Here is an 18,852-nt window from a genome sequence, read left to right on the forward strand (position 1 = left end):
GACACCATGAATATCACTTTTTACACCTTATCCTTCATGTTCTTTTCCTGACACAATGTTTAGCTTTTCCACCCACGTCCCAGAGCTGAGCTTTCAACGATTTAAGAATCTGAAAATGAAGCAACATTTTGTGGAGGCTTATAGTGAAGTGAAAATGTCACTTCACATAAGCCACTAAGAGCATCATAACACTTCTGATTAATCAAATATCACAGACAAAAAACTTCACTCATGGAACTATGCTGTTGGCTTTATTTGATGATTTTCAGTTCAAATACTGTCAAATTCCAAAATTCTGAAAATTGAAAAGGACACGTTTATGCTTTATTAAGCAAATGCTGCAGCAGCTAAAGTATTTTGAGTAGTGTGCAGGTAATGAATATTGTACAACGAGCTACTTGGAGGTGTTGTGCTAGGTTTATTCCCCAGTAGTAAAATGCAGTGTAACAAAACCAGTCATGCAGCCATTTTGCATGCAGATTTGTCCAGTAATGTAAAGTAGGGAGTGAGTACAAGTTTGGCAGAGGCGTCTGCCCTGCCGTGGTCTGTGGAGGTCTGGGATGTCACAGCCCGCAGTAGTGATCAGAGGCCGATCTTGTCGGACCCCTGTCACTCTCCTTCGCATCTGTGAGAGAGGCAGTCACAGGCCGTGACGGTGAAGATCTCGTGCTGCAGCACAGTGCCGTTGGCGCACTGTAGAGGGACCAGCATTGTCTCGGTGCCTTTGGCCGAGCAGCACACGCACTGCTTTTCCACCTTATGCGTCTCCAGCGAATAGACAGACTTGCTGGTGCATTTCCCCTGAAAGAGACGGGGTCCGACAGTTATACTTTATAGCTAGGCGCAGTGGCTGGCATTCCTGTATTGCAACGCTGGGGCCCTGGGTTCAATTCCTGGGGGGCCATCTGTGTGGAGTCTATATGGTCTCATCGTGTTTCCTTTGGGTGGTTCGGTTTTCTCTCTGTGTCCAAAAGCATGCTGGTAGGTTATTGGGCTTCTGGGAAAACTGGCCCTGGTGAGTGTGTGTGTTTATCTGTGCCAGTGTTTCCCCTGCGATGGACTGGCGTCCTTTCCAGGGTATATAAAATGCCTTCCGTAGGTTTTGAGTGTCTCACTCACTGCAGTTACTATACATGATAATCTGTGCCAATCTGTGTTTTTTTTACCAAACTCTCACCCCCTTCAAATCTCACACAAAATCAAAAAATCTCTTCAGCACTGGTCTCTATACTAGGCCTTCTGCCAAGTCCTATATTATTTAATATAGTTACGTTTGCTTATTCTTTTAACATCTTCAAGAAATAAATGTTTTCACAGAAGACGTTTTGAGCCCCAAGATAAATAAGAGTTATCTTATGATGGAGTCAAAACTGGATTATCATGTGTATACTGTATTTATCACAAGTGTAGCAATCATCTTTTATTCTTACAGCTATTATCTGGCTCAATTTGGATAATTGGCTGTATATTTTACATATACTGTACTATATATTTTCTTTCTCATTATAACATGTACAGTATGTCTCTTATCTGTTAATGCTTTGCTGTGTTAAATGTATTGTGTATTTTGCCTGCCTGCAAAGCAAATTTCCCTGTCTGCGAGTAAGTATATATTGATTACAGAAGTTATAATCAATATCTGAATTGATACCTAATCAATACCTAAGAAGAAGGCTCCACAGCCAAAATTTTCTCTCTTTTCTTTTCCTTCCCGTTAAGCCTGGAATAAGCCTTTACCTGTTCTTCTATTGGTTACAGTTCGCAGTACAGTACATATTCGAGTCGAAAATCAGATATTGACAGTCAATCTGTGCCACAAACGGTCAATGATCTGACCAGACAGTTCTGCACCTGAGCTTACCTCGCAGTAATGAATGTCAATCCGATCCCGAGACATGCAGTCGTCAATTTTAATATACTTCAGGACTCCGGCGGTTTTTTTACACTCGGGCTCAGTACCTGAGGGAGAACAACACAGAGCCTCGCTGACAAACCCACGCAACGCTGAAACCGAAATAAGGCCCCTTTGCAAGACTGGGGAATGCAGAACCGCACATTTGTACAGGAAAAGGGCAGAAACCAATAGATGTGAATTTTTAATGTCCTTCTGCATCTTCCAAGAGGCCAAAACTAGGAAAGATTCTATTTGAAGTGTACACAAGGGCATGTATTACTTCTTTATGACTAGCCTAACATATTAGCACTTTATTCGTCAGGACACTAGGAACACTCTGCTGTAGGATGAGCCCTTTTCCCAATGAGATGGTAAGACAAGATCACAATGAGATGGATACTCAATCACAATAAACTGCTCAAAAGCATGGGAGTTTTCATACCCAAGACCTGTCCAACCACCACTCTGGTCTTCAGAAACCTGACCTACTGTATTTAAAGCTCATCCTTCTGGTTTTCAAATTGGTAAAGGAATCAGTGAGGCTGCTGGTGCATAATGCTGCTTCAGATTAGTGATGCTCTCCTAGTGTAAAGCACTTTGGGATCTTGTGGGAAGAAAAGCAGTATCGACATGAATGACTGCTTAATTATTTAAATATAAATACTGCTAAAGCTATACTGGATGTTGACAACATTCCATCTTTTCAACGTGTTTTCAAAAACCAAAAAGAAAGGTCAGTGTGGAATCACCAGGTTTCAAATAATAATCAAACATTATTTTACTAAAATCTGTCTGGGATCCAAAACCAGTGCTATCATCAGTTCTCAGAGAATGAAAGTAGTTAAATTAAAGATTTCATCTTTAAATGAGCAGACAAAATAGGAGAAGCTTTACTACCAAAAAACAGTTGGGCCATATTTCTTTTCAAGTTGCATTATCCTTATTAATTATGAACTTTCCATTCATATGAATTGTTTATCCATACAGCAAAAAGTGGTATCTGCATCCTGAATGCTAGGTTTCTACTCTATTTCTTAACCTACTGCACAAATGTACAAGTGTCTTAAATTCATATTGGGTTTATACAGACTGAGGTTTCTGTTTTTTTACAATGACTCACTGAACATACAGAAAGACAAACCAATAGTTTTATATTAAAAGCATTAGGTATAATACTCACAAGTCTCACAGCAGCTGTTGCCCAGTTGGGTGACTTTGCCCTGGTAATGATAAAGAAAGATCCTTACATTATGTTAATCAATAGTCCCACCACCCTGTATGTAAACACATGCCTTGTACTCTCAACAGGATTCTGTCTGAATACTGTATAGAGATCTCAACATCAGCTAATAAACAGCATTATCAGTACAGGCCGCTTATGTTGCCTTTTTGTATTTCATTCACTCTTTAAGGTATCCAATCTGGCCTGGTTAGACAGAGGAACTGAGAGAGGAGGAAAATCAGAGCTACTGACCCCTTCAGCCAGGCAGCTGGCCTTGTCAAATGGAGGGCAGGTAGTTATTTTTGTTTCCAGCACCAAATCATCCTGTTTATTGACTTTGCAGGTATAGACGAAGCATCCCTCCTGCCGGGTTTCATTTGCCTGTAAACATAGAGAAACACGGGTCAAAACTAACAGCCAATGTGTTGTAGGCCTCCTGCATAATCACGGACCACATTGAGCAAGTCAGTGAGAGTTAACGTGAACAAACAGACCACGATCACATCTTAACTTCCTGGTGGTACAGTACAAGGTAGCAAGTTCAGATTTTTCCATAGTGCTCTGGGTTTACTTGAAGAAAGGGGCTCAAATGTCAGTCAGGTTATAGAGAAGGAATGTCAAAGAGCTACACCCTACGTTAAAACAGTTTCAGACCAGAGAAACACGTTTGACCCATCTAGCCAATTTGGCAGCTAGTGGTTAATTGGCCAAGGATCTCATCCTGCTGTTTCTTTGAAAGAAACCAGGATATCAAATTCAACAACATGGCTGGGTAGCTTGTTCAACACTCCTACAATTTCTTGGCTAAAGAACTTCCCACTTAGGAAGGTTTCTCCTGCCATACTTATGAACAGTGTTATGTATATTTATGATTGATTTATATCAAATTCAGCATTGCAGACATTCATTGTACAGTATGTTTATTTACTGAATTTACTGTTGTGTGCACTTCTTTCACATCACTGTGTAATTTTATTTTTCATCAGGGTTGTGCTTGAAATGGGATTTTAAGCAACTCAATCTATGAACTTGGAGATCTATGAATATGTGTATTAATTTTGAGCACTGACCATGTCATACTCTTATCTATGTTGACACCAGTTATCATACAGAAAAGGGAGTCTGTTATGTTCACAAGGAAGACAAGAATGAGAGATGCAAATAAAAGGATAAACCAACTAAATCACTGAGTTTGTTAAAAAGATGTTTTAGCAGGTTACATTTGGAAGGCTCAACTGATCATCCTGATTATGGCATTCCACTGGTATGTTACTAAATATTCTAACACAATGCTCACATGATTTAGTTTCGCTTTTATCGTGCATTTTGTTACATCTATTTCCCTCAGTAGCTGCAGGAAGGGGTGGAAAACCTTTACAGTAAATAATCCGATACACCCGGAGACATTAAAGACCACACCACAGACCTTCAGAGTTGTGATTGTTCCATCCTTCAGTTGGATGGTGCAGGATGTTGCAATGCATTTTCCACAGCAAGAGCCTGTAACTTGCTCGAACCTGTAACCCTGGAATATAAAGGTTTATATGTAAATAATTGGAGAGGGTAGTGAATGTCTGACAAGATGATTTTGCACGCACGCACGCACGCACACCTAGGCTGTTTTCCCAGAAGCCAATGAACCCACCAGCTTGTCTTTGGACTGTGGGAGGAAACTCACATGAACCAAGGGAAAACAAAAAAACTCCATGCACTTAGTACCCCAGGAATTGAACCTAGGTCCTCAGAGCTGCAAGCTAGCAATGGTAACCGCTGTGCCACCAGAACACCCTTAATGTAAGTATACATACAGCATGAAAGGTACTGCTCAGCTATGAACACCAATCCCAAAAAAAGACAAAATATGGTTTAATCCTTTATGCACATGGCGGTTCCTTCCTGTTATATGAAACTTGAACAAAAAAGCAATGAACACACACGACTGAGCAAAACTGAATTATTTAATTTTTTAAATGGTCATTTTTAAAAATACTATTTAAAAGTCATTTTAAAATTGGGAACACCCCGAGTGGGTCTTACCAGTGGGCAGGGTGTGCAGGTGATCCTCTTGCAGGACAGGCGGAACCTTCTCAGCAGGCCCTGCTCCATGGAGCACTCGCAGTGCGTGCACAGGTCCACCATCAGGCTCTCCCCCGCCTGCAGACGAGACGTTGCAACCAGCCCGTCAGGAGCAGCGCAGGGAAAAAACGGTTGGGTGCACAGTTTTAGAATTTGTACATTTTTTTGTATTTGTCTTTTCTGCTGCTTCTGTACATTTCAAATGCACAATTTATTGTGCCTTCTGACTGAGAGAAGAATAACACTGGGCAGCCGGACCAACTGACCGAGCAATTGACTGACTGACTGATCAATTGGTTGAATGATTGATCGATCGGTTGGTTGATCAACCGATTAATCGATTGACTGAATGGTTGGTTGACTGATTGATTGCACTATCGATTGGATTATAAAAATTCATTGGTGCCTAAAGTACTTATTAAATCAAAATCACTTACTGTATGTACAGCACACAAATGTATATGTAGTTTTGTTGGAGCATGGTACTGACATAAAAGTCCTGTGATTAATTCCATTCTACCTCAATGGTTACTGACTAATGCCAATGGAAATGGTACAGTGGAAACTGGTGACCACAGCAATCATAGTCCCACAGTCATGCATTACTGGGTACAAAAGGACTGACTCTGTAATACAGACTCATACACTTAATTAACTCTATTAATCATCTTGTTTTTTTCAAAATGAGACCAACCTGTTTTATGAATACAACATCAATCCTCTACTGCCACAAACATTTACATGTACAGAAAACCCAAGGGAACAGGTATAAAGTAATAATAATGTAATGTTTCTTTATTAGCCCTATACAATTTCTTGCATTAGGAATTCGTCTTTTCGCATACCCCAGCTTTTCTCCATGGAGACACAGACACACAGAAAGGGAGAGAAGCTTGGGGTCAGAGCGCAGGGTCTGCCATTGTACGGCGCCCCTGGAGCAGTTAGGGTTAAGGGCCTTGCTCAGGGGCCCAACGGAGTAGGATTCCTCTGCCGGCCGCGGGATTCGAACCGGCAACCTTCCAGTAACAGGCGCAGATCCTGAGCCACCGCTCCGCCCATAGTATAAAGGTTACATGACGATGGCTCTGTGGCTAAGGATATGCGCCTGTGGCTGGAAGGTTGCTGGTTCGAATCCCGCGGCCGGCAGAGGTATTCTACTCCATTGAGCCCCTGGGCAAGGCCCTTCACCCCAACTGCTCCAGGGGCGCCGTATAAATGGCCGACCCTGCGCTCTGACCCCCAGCTTCTCTCCCTGTCTGTGTGTCTCATGGAGAGCAAGTTGGGGTATGCAAAAAAATGCATTTCCTAATGCAAAAAATTTTGTATATGGCCAATAAAGTGATCTTAAGAGGGCTGTAAAAGAATAAGAGCAACGTTAATATAGAGATCAGTGTAGGTTCTTACCCCAATGATAGTGTTGTTCATGACACAGGCATCAAGGGGAACTAGAAGAAATGATGGACAAAGATCAAAGCAAATACAGAGAAGCTTTAACTTGAAAAACTCATTCCATAAACAAAAACAGTTTACAGTCCCCATGCTTTTCACGCTGTGAGTAAAACCCAGACTTGAATAACTTGTACATCTTCCTTAAGAAAATGATAGAAAAGCAGCATTTTTAAACAATGGATCATGTTTTCCCACCTGTATTCAACTAACTACTCCAATAAAGTTCAAAGAATTTTCTGTGTTCCCACAACATTCAGTCCCAGACTTAATACAAGTAAGTTGTGGATGCATTATAGTTCAGCTTACTACAGTACAATAGTGCAGTACAATACATTCAATTTCTGTAGCATGTAATCCAATAGAACCAGAATTTAGTTTTGATACTTAGAGGCCAGATGATCTTTCACAGCATAACTTCAAAAACCACTGAAATTTCTATGAGTAACATGTGTGTGAGGTGCAGTGCCTTCAATCAAAATGGAGATTCTTGTCTGGACCTCATTTCCCAGAATGCTGTAATGAGGAATGACCCCATCCCCCACCCCTACCCCCGTTAGTCACCTGACCAGTTGATGCAAAACAATTGGTCAGGTGAAAGTTGAAAAAACAGGAAGCTCAGTCCAATGCTCAGTGATATCTGCTGTCTGAAGGAGAGAAGGCAGAATCTCAGGTTGCTCCATTCCCCAGAGGTAGGAGGAACGGACTGTAGAACCGTGGACCAGAGGAACTTGCAAGACCTATGAAACTGAACTTGTGAGTTTGAGAGTTTGGAAGTCTTCTGAAGACTCTTAGGAAGAGACTTGTTTGTAGACAGAAAACAGCTGAACAGCCCAGCATGACAGAAAGGGACTTTCAGGTTGTTCAAAAATGAGCTTAGACTGTTGTTTTGGCTTGGGGTTTTGTTTGAGTTCCCTAAACTGTAAATAAATTGCACCATTTTTGTATTTTACGGTTGTGCATTCATGTGTCTGTGGTCCTGCATCCTCCTCTTTATAAAGATCCCATTACGACATGCCCAGTGGGTATCACACACGTACAGCAACACTATTCACTCAGAAAGACACTGGCTCACATTTTTCATCTGAGCTGTCAGTACCGGCACGTACCACATTGGCAGGTGGGACAGCAGCCGTCTAAGTTGTTGCAGCGAAGCTCGGTCCCCAGGGGGCATTTGGGGGTGTCCATCTGAGTGCAGGACACGTTGTACTGATTGATGAAGACCTCCTCGTTGATCCGCACGCACTCGTTGATGACACATGGCTTCTGGGGAGACCGCCACTTCTCCCCCACCTGCAGCGACACAGAGCCTCAGCAGTTCAGTGTTTCTTCTCAACATTTGATCGCATGACTCTTTACTTGATTGAGCTGTGGAGATGCAATGATATACCATGTTAGATAAGCACATGGTATATCATTTGCATTGCTGCCTCACAGTGCTGGGTCTCTGGGTTCAGTTCTGGACCTGGATTGCTACTGTATCTATATGGTTTGTACAGTATGTTAATAATAATTCCTTACACTTCTATACACTTCCTTACACTTTTCTGGACACTCCACTCAAAGCACTTTGCTGGTAATGGGGAATCCCACTACCACCACCAATGTGTAGCCCCTGCCTGAATGATGCAACAGCAGCCAAAGAGCACCGGTCCGCTCACCACACACCAGCTCTTAGTGGGTAGGAGAACAGAGTGATGAAGCCAGTTCGGAGATGGGGATTAATTCGAGGCCATGCTTGGTAAAGGTCAGGGAGAATTGTTGCCAGGACACTGGGGTAACACCCCTACTCTTTTTTTAAAAACAACCTGGGATTTGGTGGCTACTCTGTATGTATGTTCTCCCTGCGTTTGTGTGGGTTTCCTCCAATAGTCCAAAGACATGCTGGTGGGATTCTGAGAAAACTGGCCCTGGATTAACTGGATTCTGAGAAAATTGGCCCTGGTGCGAGTGTGTGCATGTTTGTGTCTGTGTGTGAACAGTGATGTTTTGGCGTCTTGTCCAGGGGGTATCCTGCCTTACACCCTTTGCTTGCCAGGATAAGTTCTGGCTCCCCCTCAACACTGTACTGTGATAAAGTGGTATACTACATGGTACTCTCATGGTCCTGTGCAGTAAAGCACAGGAAGTGTAGACAGTATTTGATGATATGAGACCACAGAATTCACTATGGTAAAGCTAATGTAGATGTACAAAAATTGTATGATAGATTTGACATGTTAGATTTTCATAAAGGCAGCAGCCACACTGGCTACAATGAAAATCATCAATTGAAACAGCTGTTTACATTGGAGTCCGCAGTGCATTAACCACACAAAGAGGACAGGAACCATGCTGTGCTTTGAAACTACTGAGAATAACTATTAAAGTCATGAGATAACCTCTAGGTGGTAAAGTGGTCCAAAAGAGGTTGCACACAAACGGGCATTATCTTTAAATAAAGGCTTTAGAATTAAAAAGAAATACTGATCTCGACTAGTACGTGCATGAGAAGAGTAATCACAAAGGCAAACCAATGTACTGTATGGGGAGAGAAAATAAAAACAATGATTAGAAAATACATTAAAAGAAAAACAACTTACCATGCGCAAACGGCCAGAAACATCCATATCACCCATGGGCCTTCCAACAACGTTTTCCAGACAGGAGGTTGTCTTACACCTGCCACAGCATGCATCTGGAGCTCTCATGTATGTAGAACCCTAGGTACAGCACAGGCAGTCAAGCCTCCCATTCAATTTCATTTGCATATTCATTTACAATAAAAGTAATTTGTAAAATCCGCGTTTTGGTTTAAATCAAGTTTCTATGCCATATTTCAGGATTGGCAACCAGACTCTGTAACAGCTTCTTCCTGCAGCCTCCTCAACACAATGGAATTTACTTGCACCCAATCCCAATTCCAGAAACAGGGTTTAAATCCCCCCAGTGTGATGTGTATATTGTATTATGTATTTTCCTTGTAATTTGCACTATCTGCACTTTGCTCTATGTGTATCCTGTCTACAATGTCTATGTCAGTGTCCTGTCTGTATTTGCACCGTGGGCCAGGTGGAACGATATTTCATTCCACTGTATACTTGTATATGGCTGGAATGACAAATAAACGTGAACTTGAACTTGAGAAGGTCACAGCCTGTCTTTATTTGAGGTTGATAGGCATACATGATGAATGTCCTTGTCATCACTGCTGCCTCTAAAACGTAAAAAAAACAACCAAACTATTTCTGTCATCCGTTCACAAAAAAATATGCGACAAAAAAGGATTTTTCTCTTACCAAGGGGCAGATCTCATTGCAGACTTTTTCAGTGCACTCCACGATGTGCAGGCCCGTGACTCTGTCCTGCCTGTCTGTGCAGCTGCAGGTTTTACAGGAGTCTTCCCACTCATTCCCAACGTGGTACGCCACACCAGAGTGGACACAGACCTGTGCGGAATCAAAACGGAAGCGGGAAATTGCTCAGGGGGCTTTCTGGAGCGCCAGCAGTTCCAGAGGCCTCTGCAAGATTGCAGTACTGTATCTATTGCACAAACACAAATCTCACTCAAGTTTGGCCAAAACAGACTTGCATATCCCTGAATTCGAACTTTTTTCGTAAAGAAGCATACCACTGTCTCCGTTCTTCAATGTACTATAATGCAGTAAGGTGACTTTTAAGATATAAAAAAGCTGAGTATCATTCAGCTTGCAAGGACCAGAGTTCCCTTAACTGGACATATTACTTGCATAACTGACCAAGAGCTTACAAATGCTCTTAAGCTTGTAAGAGCGGGTGATTTATGGTGATCTTTAAGACTAACTGCATCAGAACTCTTCGGGACCGTAGGTGGAAACAGCCTGGACCTGTATAATAGTGTTCATGCTATTAAAATCAGGAGGTGATCAAAACTTCAAAACGGAGCAGCGACGTGACAGAATCCAGTCGCGGCCTGTTGTTTTAACTGGGGCCCCAGCTGGAGTACAGTAGCTGCATTAGCACCTGAGCCTCAGTGGATTCGGCGTGGAAACAAACAGCTCTGTTTGCTTTTCCCTTGCTACACCGTAATCTCCCTCCGGGCTGGGGATCCTCTGTGGGCCAGGCCTGCCTTCACCTTTGTCCCCCCCGGATTCGGTGCCCTCCTCCCCACAGCCTGCTCTGAACGGACTGCGCCGACAGCTCACCGCCGAACCTGTGACACTGTCAGTTTGTGAAAAGTCACCCGAGCAAACGGGTCACAGATGACCTTTCCATCACACATGCAAATGTGTGAGGTCCTTGTGGCACACAGGCTAAAAAAAGGCCCAGCTTGTGATAGCTCAAGCAAGCACACACACACACATAAGTAACAATGCATTGATTCGGTGGAGTTTTGAAGAGCCATCACTCACTTTGTCGGGGACACAGCTGACCTCGCTGCAGCCACAGTCGTTGACCACTGTGGTGGTGATGTAGCCCAGAGGGCAGGTGATGGTGGAGTTCTGGCAGCTGCAGACGCACTCGTATTCATCGCAGCACTGTGTCTTCTTCACCTCGAGCCGCCTGTGGGAAGGGCAAGAGGGCCTGCTCTGCAGAAGGCACTCTTCCTTCTTACAGGCTTGAAGAGCCGCAGAAGAACATCAGCACATGTGGGGATAACATCGAGCAGACGACAAACAAGGTTAGAGGAGAGAGTGAAAAAGGATCTCCAAAGACACTGCTGTTTAGCTCAGGGCTGTTCCACTCAAATGATTTCTTTTTAGACTTTCGGTTCTTAGAAAGCCGGAGATTTTACAAGAGACTTGAAACGCATAATGGTTCAAATTGATTACTGTACGTTACTCATTGGTGCGTTATTAGGATGAGAAGCTAAAAGCCAGCAGAAACCCTCAAGGCTCCTGTCCACAAGGATGGGGTCCTGCCCAGTTACTGGAGGAACACAGATCCACTCTGGTTTCGGTGTCTGTCAACAGGAGAGTTAGAGAAGCTCTTGCTCACCACACTCATAAACCGGCTTGCACTCTCCGGGGTTCGTCAGGACGACTGTCAGTCCAGCCGCACATTTAGGCATGGCGGGGAGGTCACAGGTCACCAGATCACACACTACGAAAGAAGGAAAGGGGAAATGTTCAGCCCACATCTGCTGTTCTAATGGGAAGCGGGCGGTAAGCAGAAGAACTCTCCAACAGCCTCCTAGGGGTGAAACCGTTATCACGAAGGGTGAAATATTAGAACGAAATTCAGCCAGCAGCTACTGTATATCACCACTCCCAGGTGGCCGCCCCACTGAAGCTCAACAGGTGTGAGCCTAGACAGCATCCGGAGGGGAGACCTCCAGGGAAAGCTGAGGTTGCAGCTGAATGGGGAGTTGGATAGTGTGACCGGTAGGGGGCACTCACCCTGCAGCCTGACGGGCACACTATACTGTAAAAAGGCGCCATCCTTCACATGAGATGTTAAACCGACTCCCTGTGGTCATTAAAAATCCCAGAGCATTTCTCGTAAAGAGTATAGGGGTGTCACCTTGGTGTTCTGGCCAAATTCCCATTGGCCTTTACCTATCATGGCCTCCTAATAACCCCCATCTCTGTACTGGCTTCATTACTCTGTTCTCCTCCCCACTGAGAGCTGGTGTGTGGGGAGAGTTCCCTATTACCTGTAAAGCCCATCAAGTGGAGTGTCCGGAAAGGTACTATCAAAGTGTAAGGATTATTTAATATTATTTATTAAATATCTTCATTTTGATCAACATAAGTGACACTTCCCAACCTTTCCTTAGTTTCAGGCGTCTCTTAACAGGCTCATGAAAAATCCATTGGATTCGGTAGGGTGGGCTGGCTTTAATCACAGTGAACTGAGCTGCCAAAGCCGCAAGGCTTGAGATGCTTAGTAGCAGCCTGTATTAAACGCAGGCCAGTCCGTGAAGCAGCACTTACCACATTCATACTCGGTACAGCACTGGGGGCCTCTCTTCTCTCGCAGGACTTCACACGGTCCACAGACTGGTTCTGGAGAGACAGGAAGAGCGAAGAGGGTTACGGAAAGCATTTACGGAAAACAAAGAACAGGCCGCTGAATAAGACATTGACCAGAGTTCAGGTGCCGCCAGAGGTGGTTAAAAACACGGACTCTTTTTCATCCAGAAACGCTAGAGAAGGAGCTGGGAAAATGAACCAGGTGTCTGTTGCCTTTCTTTGTCCTGTATGGCTATGTTACAGGTGCTTAGCTCCAGGTATTGGGTTTTAGATTCACCACTCACAAAGTACAGTATACTGTACATTCATCCTCAGTCCAGCTGGAAAACCCTGGGAATATTTATATTAGGTCTGACTCAGCATGGAAACACACAGATTCCTAAAAAATCCCCTAGTTTGCAACTATGCAGTCCTGTAAAAAAAGAATCGTAAAACCTCTGATACGAGCAAAAGGGAAAGGATGATTTGCACTCAACCACAGTATTGCAGCTACAATTCTTGAAGCCACCAGGTGATGTAGTGCTTTTTCGGCCTACGCAAGGCAGGCTCCTGAGAGCGCTTTACCTTTGGAGCTGGAGCACGGTCGTGAAGTGCAGTTGATTTGCCGGTTGTCTAGACACATGCAGATCTGACAGGCGTCGCGGGAGGGCACCCAGGTGTCAAGGTGCTTGGGAACGAGAGAGAAAAGGATTGATCAGACAAGAAGAGAAGAGAGAGAAGAAAAGGCCGTGGTCCTTCCAGATTCTTTAAGTGGAATGACCGCTCACATCTAAAGAAGCTTTGAATGCTCATTTACTAAAGTCTTCTGATTCCTCCAGACGTAGCCTCACTGTGCCAATATAAATGAATTCTTCACACCCAGTCTCTTTCTTATGAGCTGCTAGACTATTATTATTCATTATAACATCATCACAACAGTGTATATACAGTATTTGTGTTCCCTGCCTCTCAGCGCTGGGGTCCTGGATTCAATTCTGTACTTGCAGTGCTATCTGTGTGGTGTTTACATGTTCTCCCTGGGTTTGCACAGATTTCCTCCGGTGTCCTCCCACAGTCCAAAGACCCGTTAGTAGGTCAGTTGACTTCCGGGAAAATTGGCCCCGGTGTTTGTGTGTGCCATGCAGTGGACTGGCGTCCTGCCCAGGGTGTACCCTGCCTTGCGCCCATAGTTTGCCAGGATAAGCTACGGCTCCCCCACAAGTCTGCACTGAAGGAACCATTTGGAAAAGGCATGGATGTATCTATATAATCTTTACTGACCATAAAAAATGTTGATTTTGTGCCAGATGGAAATATGTCCAAGTATGTGGGTTGAGCTAAGAAAGACTATTAAGACAGGTATTTAAGTGTGATGATAATAATAATAATAATAATAATAATAATAATAATAATAATAATAATAATAATAATAATAGCTTACACTTATATATCACTTTTCTGGACACTCCAGTCAAAGTGCTCTATACTGTAGGTAATGGGGAATCCCACTACCGCCACCAGTGTGCAGCCCCACCTGGATGATACTGCAGTCCTCTCCCCACACACCAGCTCTCAGTGGGGAGGAGAGCAGAGTGATGGAGCCAGTTCAGAGATTAGGATTACTAGGAGGCAATGATGGGTAAGGGCCAATGAGACATTTGGCCAGAAAACTGGGTCGACACCCTTACTCTTTTTGACCAGAGAGAGTCAGGACCTTGGTTTTACGTCTCTTCCAAAAGACTGTGCCTTTTTACAGTCTAGTGTCCCCGTCACTATACTGGGGCATTAGGACCCACACAGACTGCAGGTTGAGCTCCCCCTACTGGCCCCTCTAATACCTCTTCCAGCAGCAGCCTCAGCTTTCCCAGGTACTGGCCAGGCTCACACCTGCTGAGCTTCAGTGGCGCTGCCAGCTTGGAGTTGCAGGGCAATACATCCCCACATGGTCATCCCTGTGTTGGTAACAGTGTACTGGAACCACATGTACCTGGTGGACCACTCCTTCTTCATCCACACACTGAGAGCAGGCTTGCTTGCTGACACAGGCACCGTTGTGGAAGACGCTGCCCCTGGGACAGAAGCAGCCCTCTGTGGGGATCTCCATGCACAGCGTGGTGTTGTTCGCTGGGTCGCACTCCTCCACACAGCCGGTCCTACAGCTGTCGAGCACCATCGTGCTGGGGCAAGGCATGGCTGTGGGAGAGCAGACAGAGCCACGTTGGTCAGAGAAGAGTTGAACCCCCGACTCTGTCTTTCTTGACTGGCCCGGGTTTTCAACTCTGTTGGCTTCTTCTAAGAATCCAAGCAAGAGGACTAAAGACCGTATTCATTCAATTTAAGCATTGACCTGTTTTTCCTGGTGTGGACAGATTTAATCAGAGAGTCCTGATTTTACAGGCACCTAAAGACCATGCTTAGTATAACATTGTGCATGTATAGTATGCAATACTATGACAACAACCGCCCCAGTGGGACCAAGAACTTATGTTCTTAAGTTAAGGTGTCACACATACGGTATTGACAAAGCACTGATAATTATAAAATTCCTGGATTTCCAGGCTGTTTCCCTTACTTTGATGGTTATTTGTATAGGAGAGACAGCTTTGAGGCATCAAACTAACTGATGTCTTTGTAACGTTTGAAATCTTAATTTAACCTAGTGGGCTTGACTAAAAGAGAGGTGATTACATTGCTTTTATGAATGATACGGTAAGTTTAATCTTACTTATTAGCAAACTGGGGCAACAGGCAATATATACACTGCAGTTAGTTTAATAGACCCAGCCCTTTGCCTTCATCTTCATAACATCTCCATGTAAAAATTATGATAATTGTTAAGAATTTTTAAATTAAGTTTAAATGGCGAAATTCATCTACATAGCAAGGGGAATTAAACTGTATAATTTTTCAGTTTTGTTCTGGACTAACCTGGAAAGAAGAAAAAAATTGAGAAATGATCTTCTTAATATCCTGCTGAATACTGGCCCTGGTGTGTGTGTGTGTGTGTGTCTTATGTGTGTCCTGTGATGTCCTGTGATGTCCTGTGATGTCCTGTGATGTCCTGTGATGTCCTGTGATGTCCTGACCAGGGTGTACCCTGCCTTGTGCCCATTGCTTGCTGGGATAGGCTCTGCCCCCCCATGACCTTGAATTGGCCAGACGACAGGATAGATGTTCTTCTGACAAAAACGCATATCAAACACAGGTGGGCTGAATCTTACACCTTTAGCTCACTGTAAAAACAGACACAGACTTCAGGCTGTCACAGCTGGCCTTACCACAGAAGTCTGTCGATCTCCAGTTGACACAGATGCCCTGTAGCCGGCACAGGTGACTATAGGCTGACACGACGTCGCAGATTTCTCCACCAGAGCAGCTGCTCTGTTTGCAAAGAGCCAGGAAGGGAGCGGGCGACACCAGTTTGCGACACCTGGCGAACAGAGAGGACTGGAGGATTTGACACTGGTCACTGGCCTGCTGAGTGCAGACCTCGCTGACCTTCAAGGTTTCACAGCTGGTGCCCCAGGGCTCCTGGACAGTCCACTCCTTAATGAACACGCTGCTCTCCGTCGTTATAGAGCCGTCCCTCAGAGTGAAGTCGTTGAGCTCATCCTGGTCGCAGTATCCTGAGTAGAATCCAAAGGAAAAGACCGAGGAGACAAAAAGAAAACACACAGAACGGATAAATTGTTGTAGTTGTCTGAAGATTGTAGCCCTGAGAATAGTGAATCCGAAACGCTTCACTTTTGCAAGAGGTATGTCAAAACTCGAGCAACTGCAATGACCGCTACTTCAAGGATCCCATTAAGGACGTTCCTGGAAACATACTGTAAAAGAACAACATATTGCAGTAGTCTGCTTCCGAGAGTACAAAAGCACATGTCTTCTGCATTTGACCGCAAAAGATCCTTGCAGTGTGTTTTGTTTTCCAAATACAAGTCATGTTTAGTAATAAGGCATTCAGAATATGTCACATCATTTGCCAAACTGCTTTATACGATACGGTGTCGCGGCAAGCAATGAGCAGGGTACACCCTGGAGGGGGTCCATTGGGACAATTGGGAGGCCACGGCAAAGGCCGAGGGGGGAAACTTGGCCCAGACACCTGGGATAACTCCCTACTCTTCTCGAGAAATGCCCGGGGATCTTTAATGACCACTGAGAGTCAGGATCTCAGTTTAACGTCTCATCCGAAAGACGGCACCTTTTTACAGTATAGTGTCCCTGCCACTATACTGGGGCATTAGGACCCACATGGACCGCAGGGTAGGTGCCCCCCACTGGTCCCACTAACGCCAGTTCCAGCAGCAACCGTAGCTTCCCAGGAGTTTTCCCTCCAGGTACTGAAAAGGCTCAACCCTGCTGAGCTTCAGTGGGTAGCCAGTTGAGAGCTGCAGGGTGATATGGCTGCTGGCGTTTTCAGAATATATAGTATTAAAATATAGGGTTGAGGAAATGCCCCTTTATATTGGATTTACTTTAAATAATGGAATATGAACAATAGCATAATGCAAAGTAATGCATTGTAATTAATCTTTGTGTGTGTTTTTTGCTTCTTGGCAGATAGAAGTACTGGCCCTTGTTGTTTCTCCTTGTGGACCAGAAAAGCTGATGTGATTTTGGCGAACATTCGTTGCCATCTGTAGCCAGAAATATTGTAGCGCTTGCTACCATTAGCATAAGGCAGTTTTTATCGCAACACAAAATGTCTAGGAAAAACTCACCACAAAGCCCAGATGTTTTGTTGGAAACTTCTGTGGGGCCCAACTGGATTGTAAACTCGTTATTTCTAGGAGTGAAAGTCACTATGTGACCCGAGTTCTTCAGCCCCACTCTGTGCATGATGGCTCCATACTGATTAACTTCCATTCCCCTTGTGGTGATGGGAATAGGAGTCTCCATCCCATTCAGTGTTACCTGTCACAGAAAGAATACATTATGATTTTTCCATTGCGAAAGAAAAGTAACGCCACTCTCTCACGTTTTACTTTATAACGTGAGTGTTTCTTCAAGGGTGACTTTGGTCTTGCAGCCTTCAAGATAGCCATCTGTACAGAGCACAAATCCCGAAAATCACATGCATCTGTTTTGTAAATATTGTGCTTTCCCGTAGGTACAGTACCCTCATTCTCAACGCTACTGTGAATGATCCAAATCATGCGAATGATTTCCAAATGGGCCCATCTCATTTATCACATAGCAAGCAGCTGCACGGTGAACGTTATTCAAAGAGCATTCTTAGGGGAGGGACACTGGATGATCTTAAAGTAGAAGCCATGTCAGGTAAACCTGATAATCAAGGTTCTCAGTTTTGATTTAAAAGATCTAACAGTCTTGCTAATGTACTGTGGAAGACCATACCACAGCCTAGGTACAAGGTAGAAAAGTCATAACATTTATTTGAGCACACATTGCCAGCCAGAGACTGGAAAATAAGGACTCCATGGTGGAGTGTGCTGAGAAATTAGATGAGAAATGCAATTCAGTGCTGAACCATGCAGAGCTTTGATGGCACAAAGTGAATTTAGACGTTGCAATTCACTGAAAGTCAAAGCAAAGGATGCTAAGACTAACATTTGACATGTGCTTTCAGTGTCACACAGGCGATTAAAATTTACATCCGCAACATCTTAAGTATGTACTGCAGGAGACAGTCTTAAAGCAAAGACCAAGATTCTTTTAATTTAACGGAACATTTTACTAAGCTGTTATGAAGCATCATTACTTCATAGCAGTAATTCAGTTTTCTCAAGCTGCAGAAAAGTCAGGTGCGTTGAATTCTGAGATCACCCAGGCAGAACAGCCAAGAAGATCTAGCTGAATCCACACTTGGAGCTGGGCCGTGCGCATACACATTTGGGTATTGGCAGCGCTGACGTTAAAGGAGATGCTCGAGCAACAAGAAATGTGACCCACAGGTGGCGGATATTGAACAGGATTTGCACCAGTACCAATTCCTGCTGAGCAGCACAAAGGTTTGAGACAAAGCAAGAGTCAGATTTCATGAATACACGGTTGTCTACCCTGATGCGATCAGTGTCAGTGTGGCACAGAGATCTGCAACATCCAGTGCCATCCAATTGGATTTGATTCGATTCAATTGATTATCATTTCTGTCCTAAAACACAGCCATGCCATCAGAAATTGTCTACGTTTTGTGGGAATCCTAACCCTAACCCTAGCTATGGGTTTGCCACAGGTTTGGATTAGGGTTTAGACCTTCCTCAAAGAGTTTCCACAATCTTCCATTCATTTGATTGGAAAATTTACTTCACTGCATCAAAATATTAGTCTGAAATGAC

At 44.0% G+C, this 18,852-nt stretch overlaps 1 protein-coding gene across 1 annotated transcript in view; it reads right to left on the bottom strand.

Moving 5' to 3' along the window:
* Positions 1 to 229: 229 nt before the first annotated feature.
* Positions 230 to 18,852, bottom strand: part of vwf (von Willebrand factor) — a 63,258-nt gene continuing 44,635 nt past the window's right edge. Inside the window, exons 36-52 of the mRNA XM_088646420.1 lie at positions 17,275 to 17,467; positions 15,829 to 16,176; positions 14,538 to 14,743; positions 13,136 to 13,238; positions 12,533 to 12,604; positions 11,595 to 11,699; positions 11,009 to 11,214; positions 9,917 to 10,066; positions 9,221 to 9,340; positions 7,748 to 7,931; positions 6,597 to 6,637; positions 5,154 to 5,270; positions 4,543 to 4,641; positions 3,369 to 3,497; positions 3,075 to 3,114; positions 1,862 to 1,959; positions 230 to 801 (exon numbers count right to left, since the gene is read on the bottom strand). Of these exons, the coding sequence (XP_088502546.1) occupies positions 610 to 801; positions 1,862 to 1,959; positions 3,075 to 3,114; positions 3,369 to 3,497; positions 4,543 to 4,641; positions 5,154 to 5,270; positions 6,597 to 6,637; positions 7,748 to 7,931; positions 9,221 to 9,340; positions 9,917 to 10,066; positions 11,009 to 11,214; positions 11,595 to 11,699; positions 12,533 to 12,604; positions 13,136 to 13,238; positions 14,538 to 14,743; positions 15,829 to 16,176; positions 17,275 to 17,467 (2,403 nt within the window). The 3' untranslated portion in view covers positions 230 to 609. The remainder of the gene's footprint in view (positions 802 to 1,861; positions 1,960 to 3,074; positions 3,115 to 3,368; positions 3,498 to 4,542; positions 4,642 to 5,153; positions 5,271 to 6,596; positions 6,638 to 7,747; positions 7,932 to 9,220; positions 9,341 to 9,916; positions 10,067 to 11,008; positions 11,215 to 11,594; positions 11,700 to 12,532; positions 12,605 to 13,135; positions 13,239 to 14,537; positions 14,744 to 15,828; positions 16,177 to 17,274; positions 17,468 to 18,852) is intronic.

Source organism: Lepisosteus platostomus, chromosome 9 (genome assembly GCF_059453375.1).
Source record: "Lepisosteus platostomus isolate fLepPlt1 chromosome 9, fLepPlt1.hap1, whole genome shotgun sequence".
In the NCBI taxonomy this organism is placed as follows: domain Eukaryota; kingdom Metazoa; phylum Chordata; class Actinopteri; order Semionotiformes; family Lepisosteidae; genus Lepisosteus; species Lepisosteus platostomus.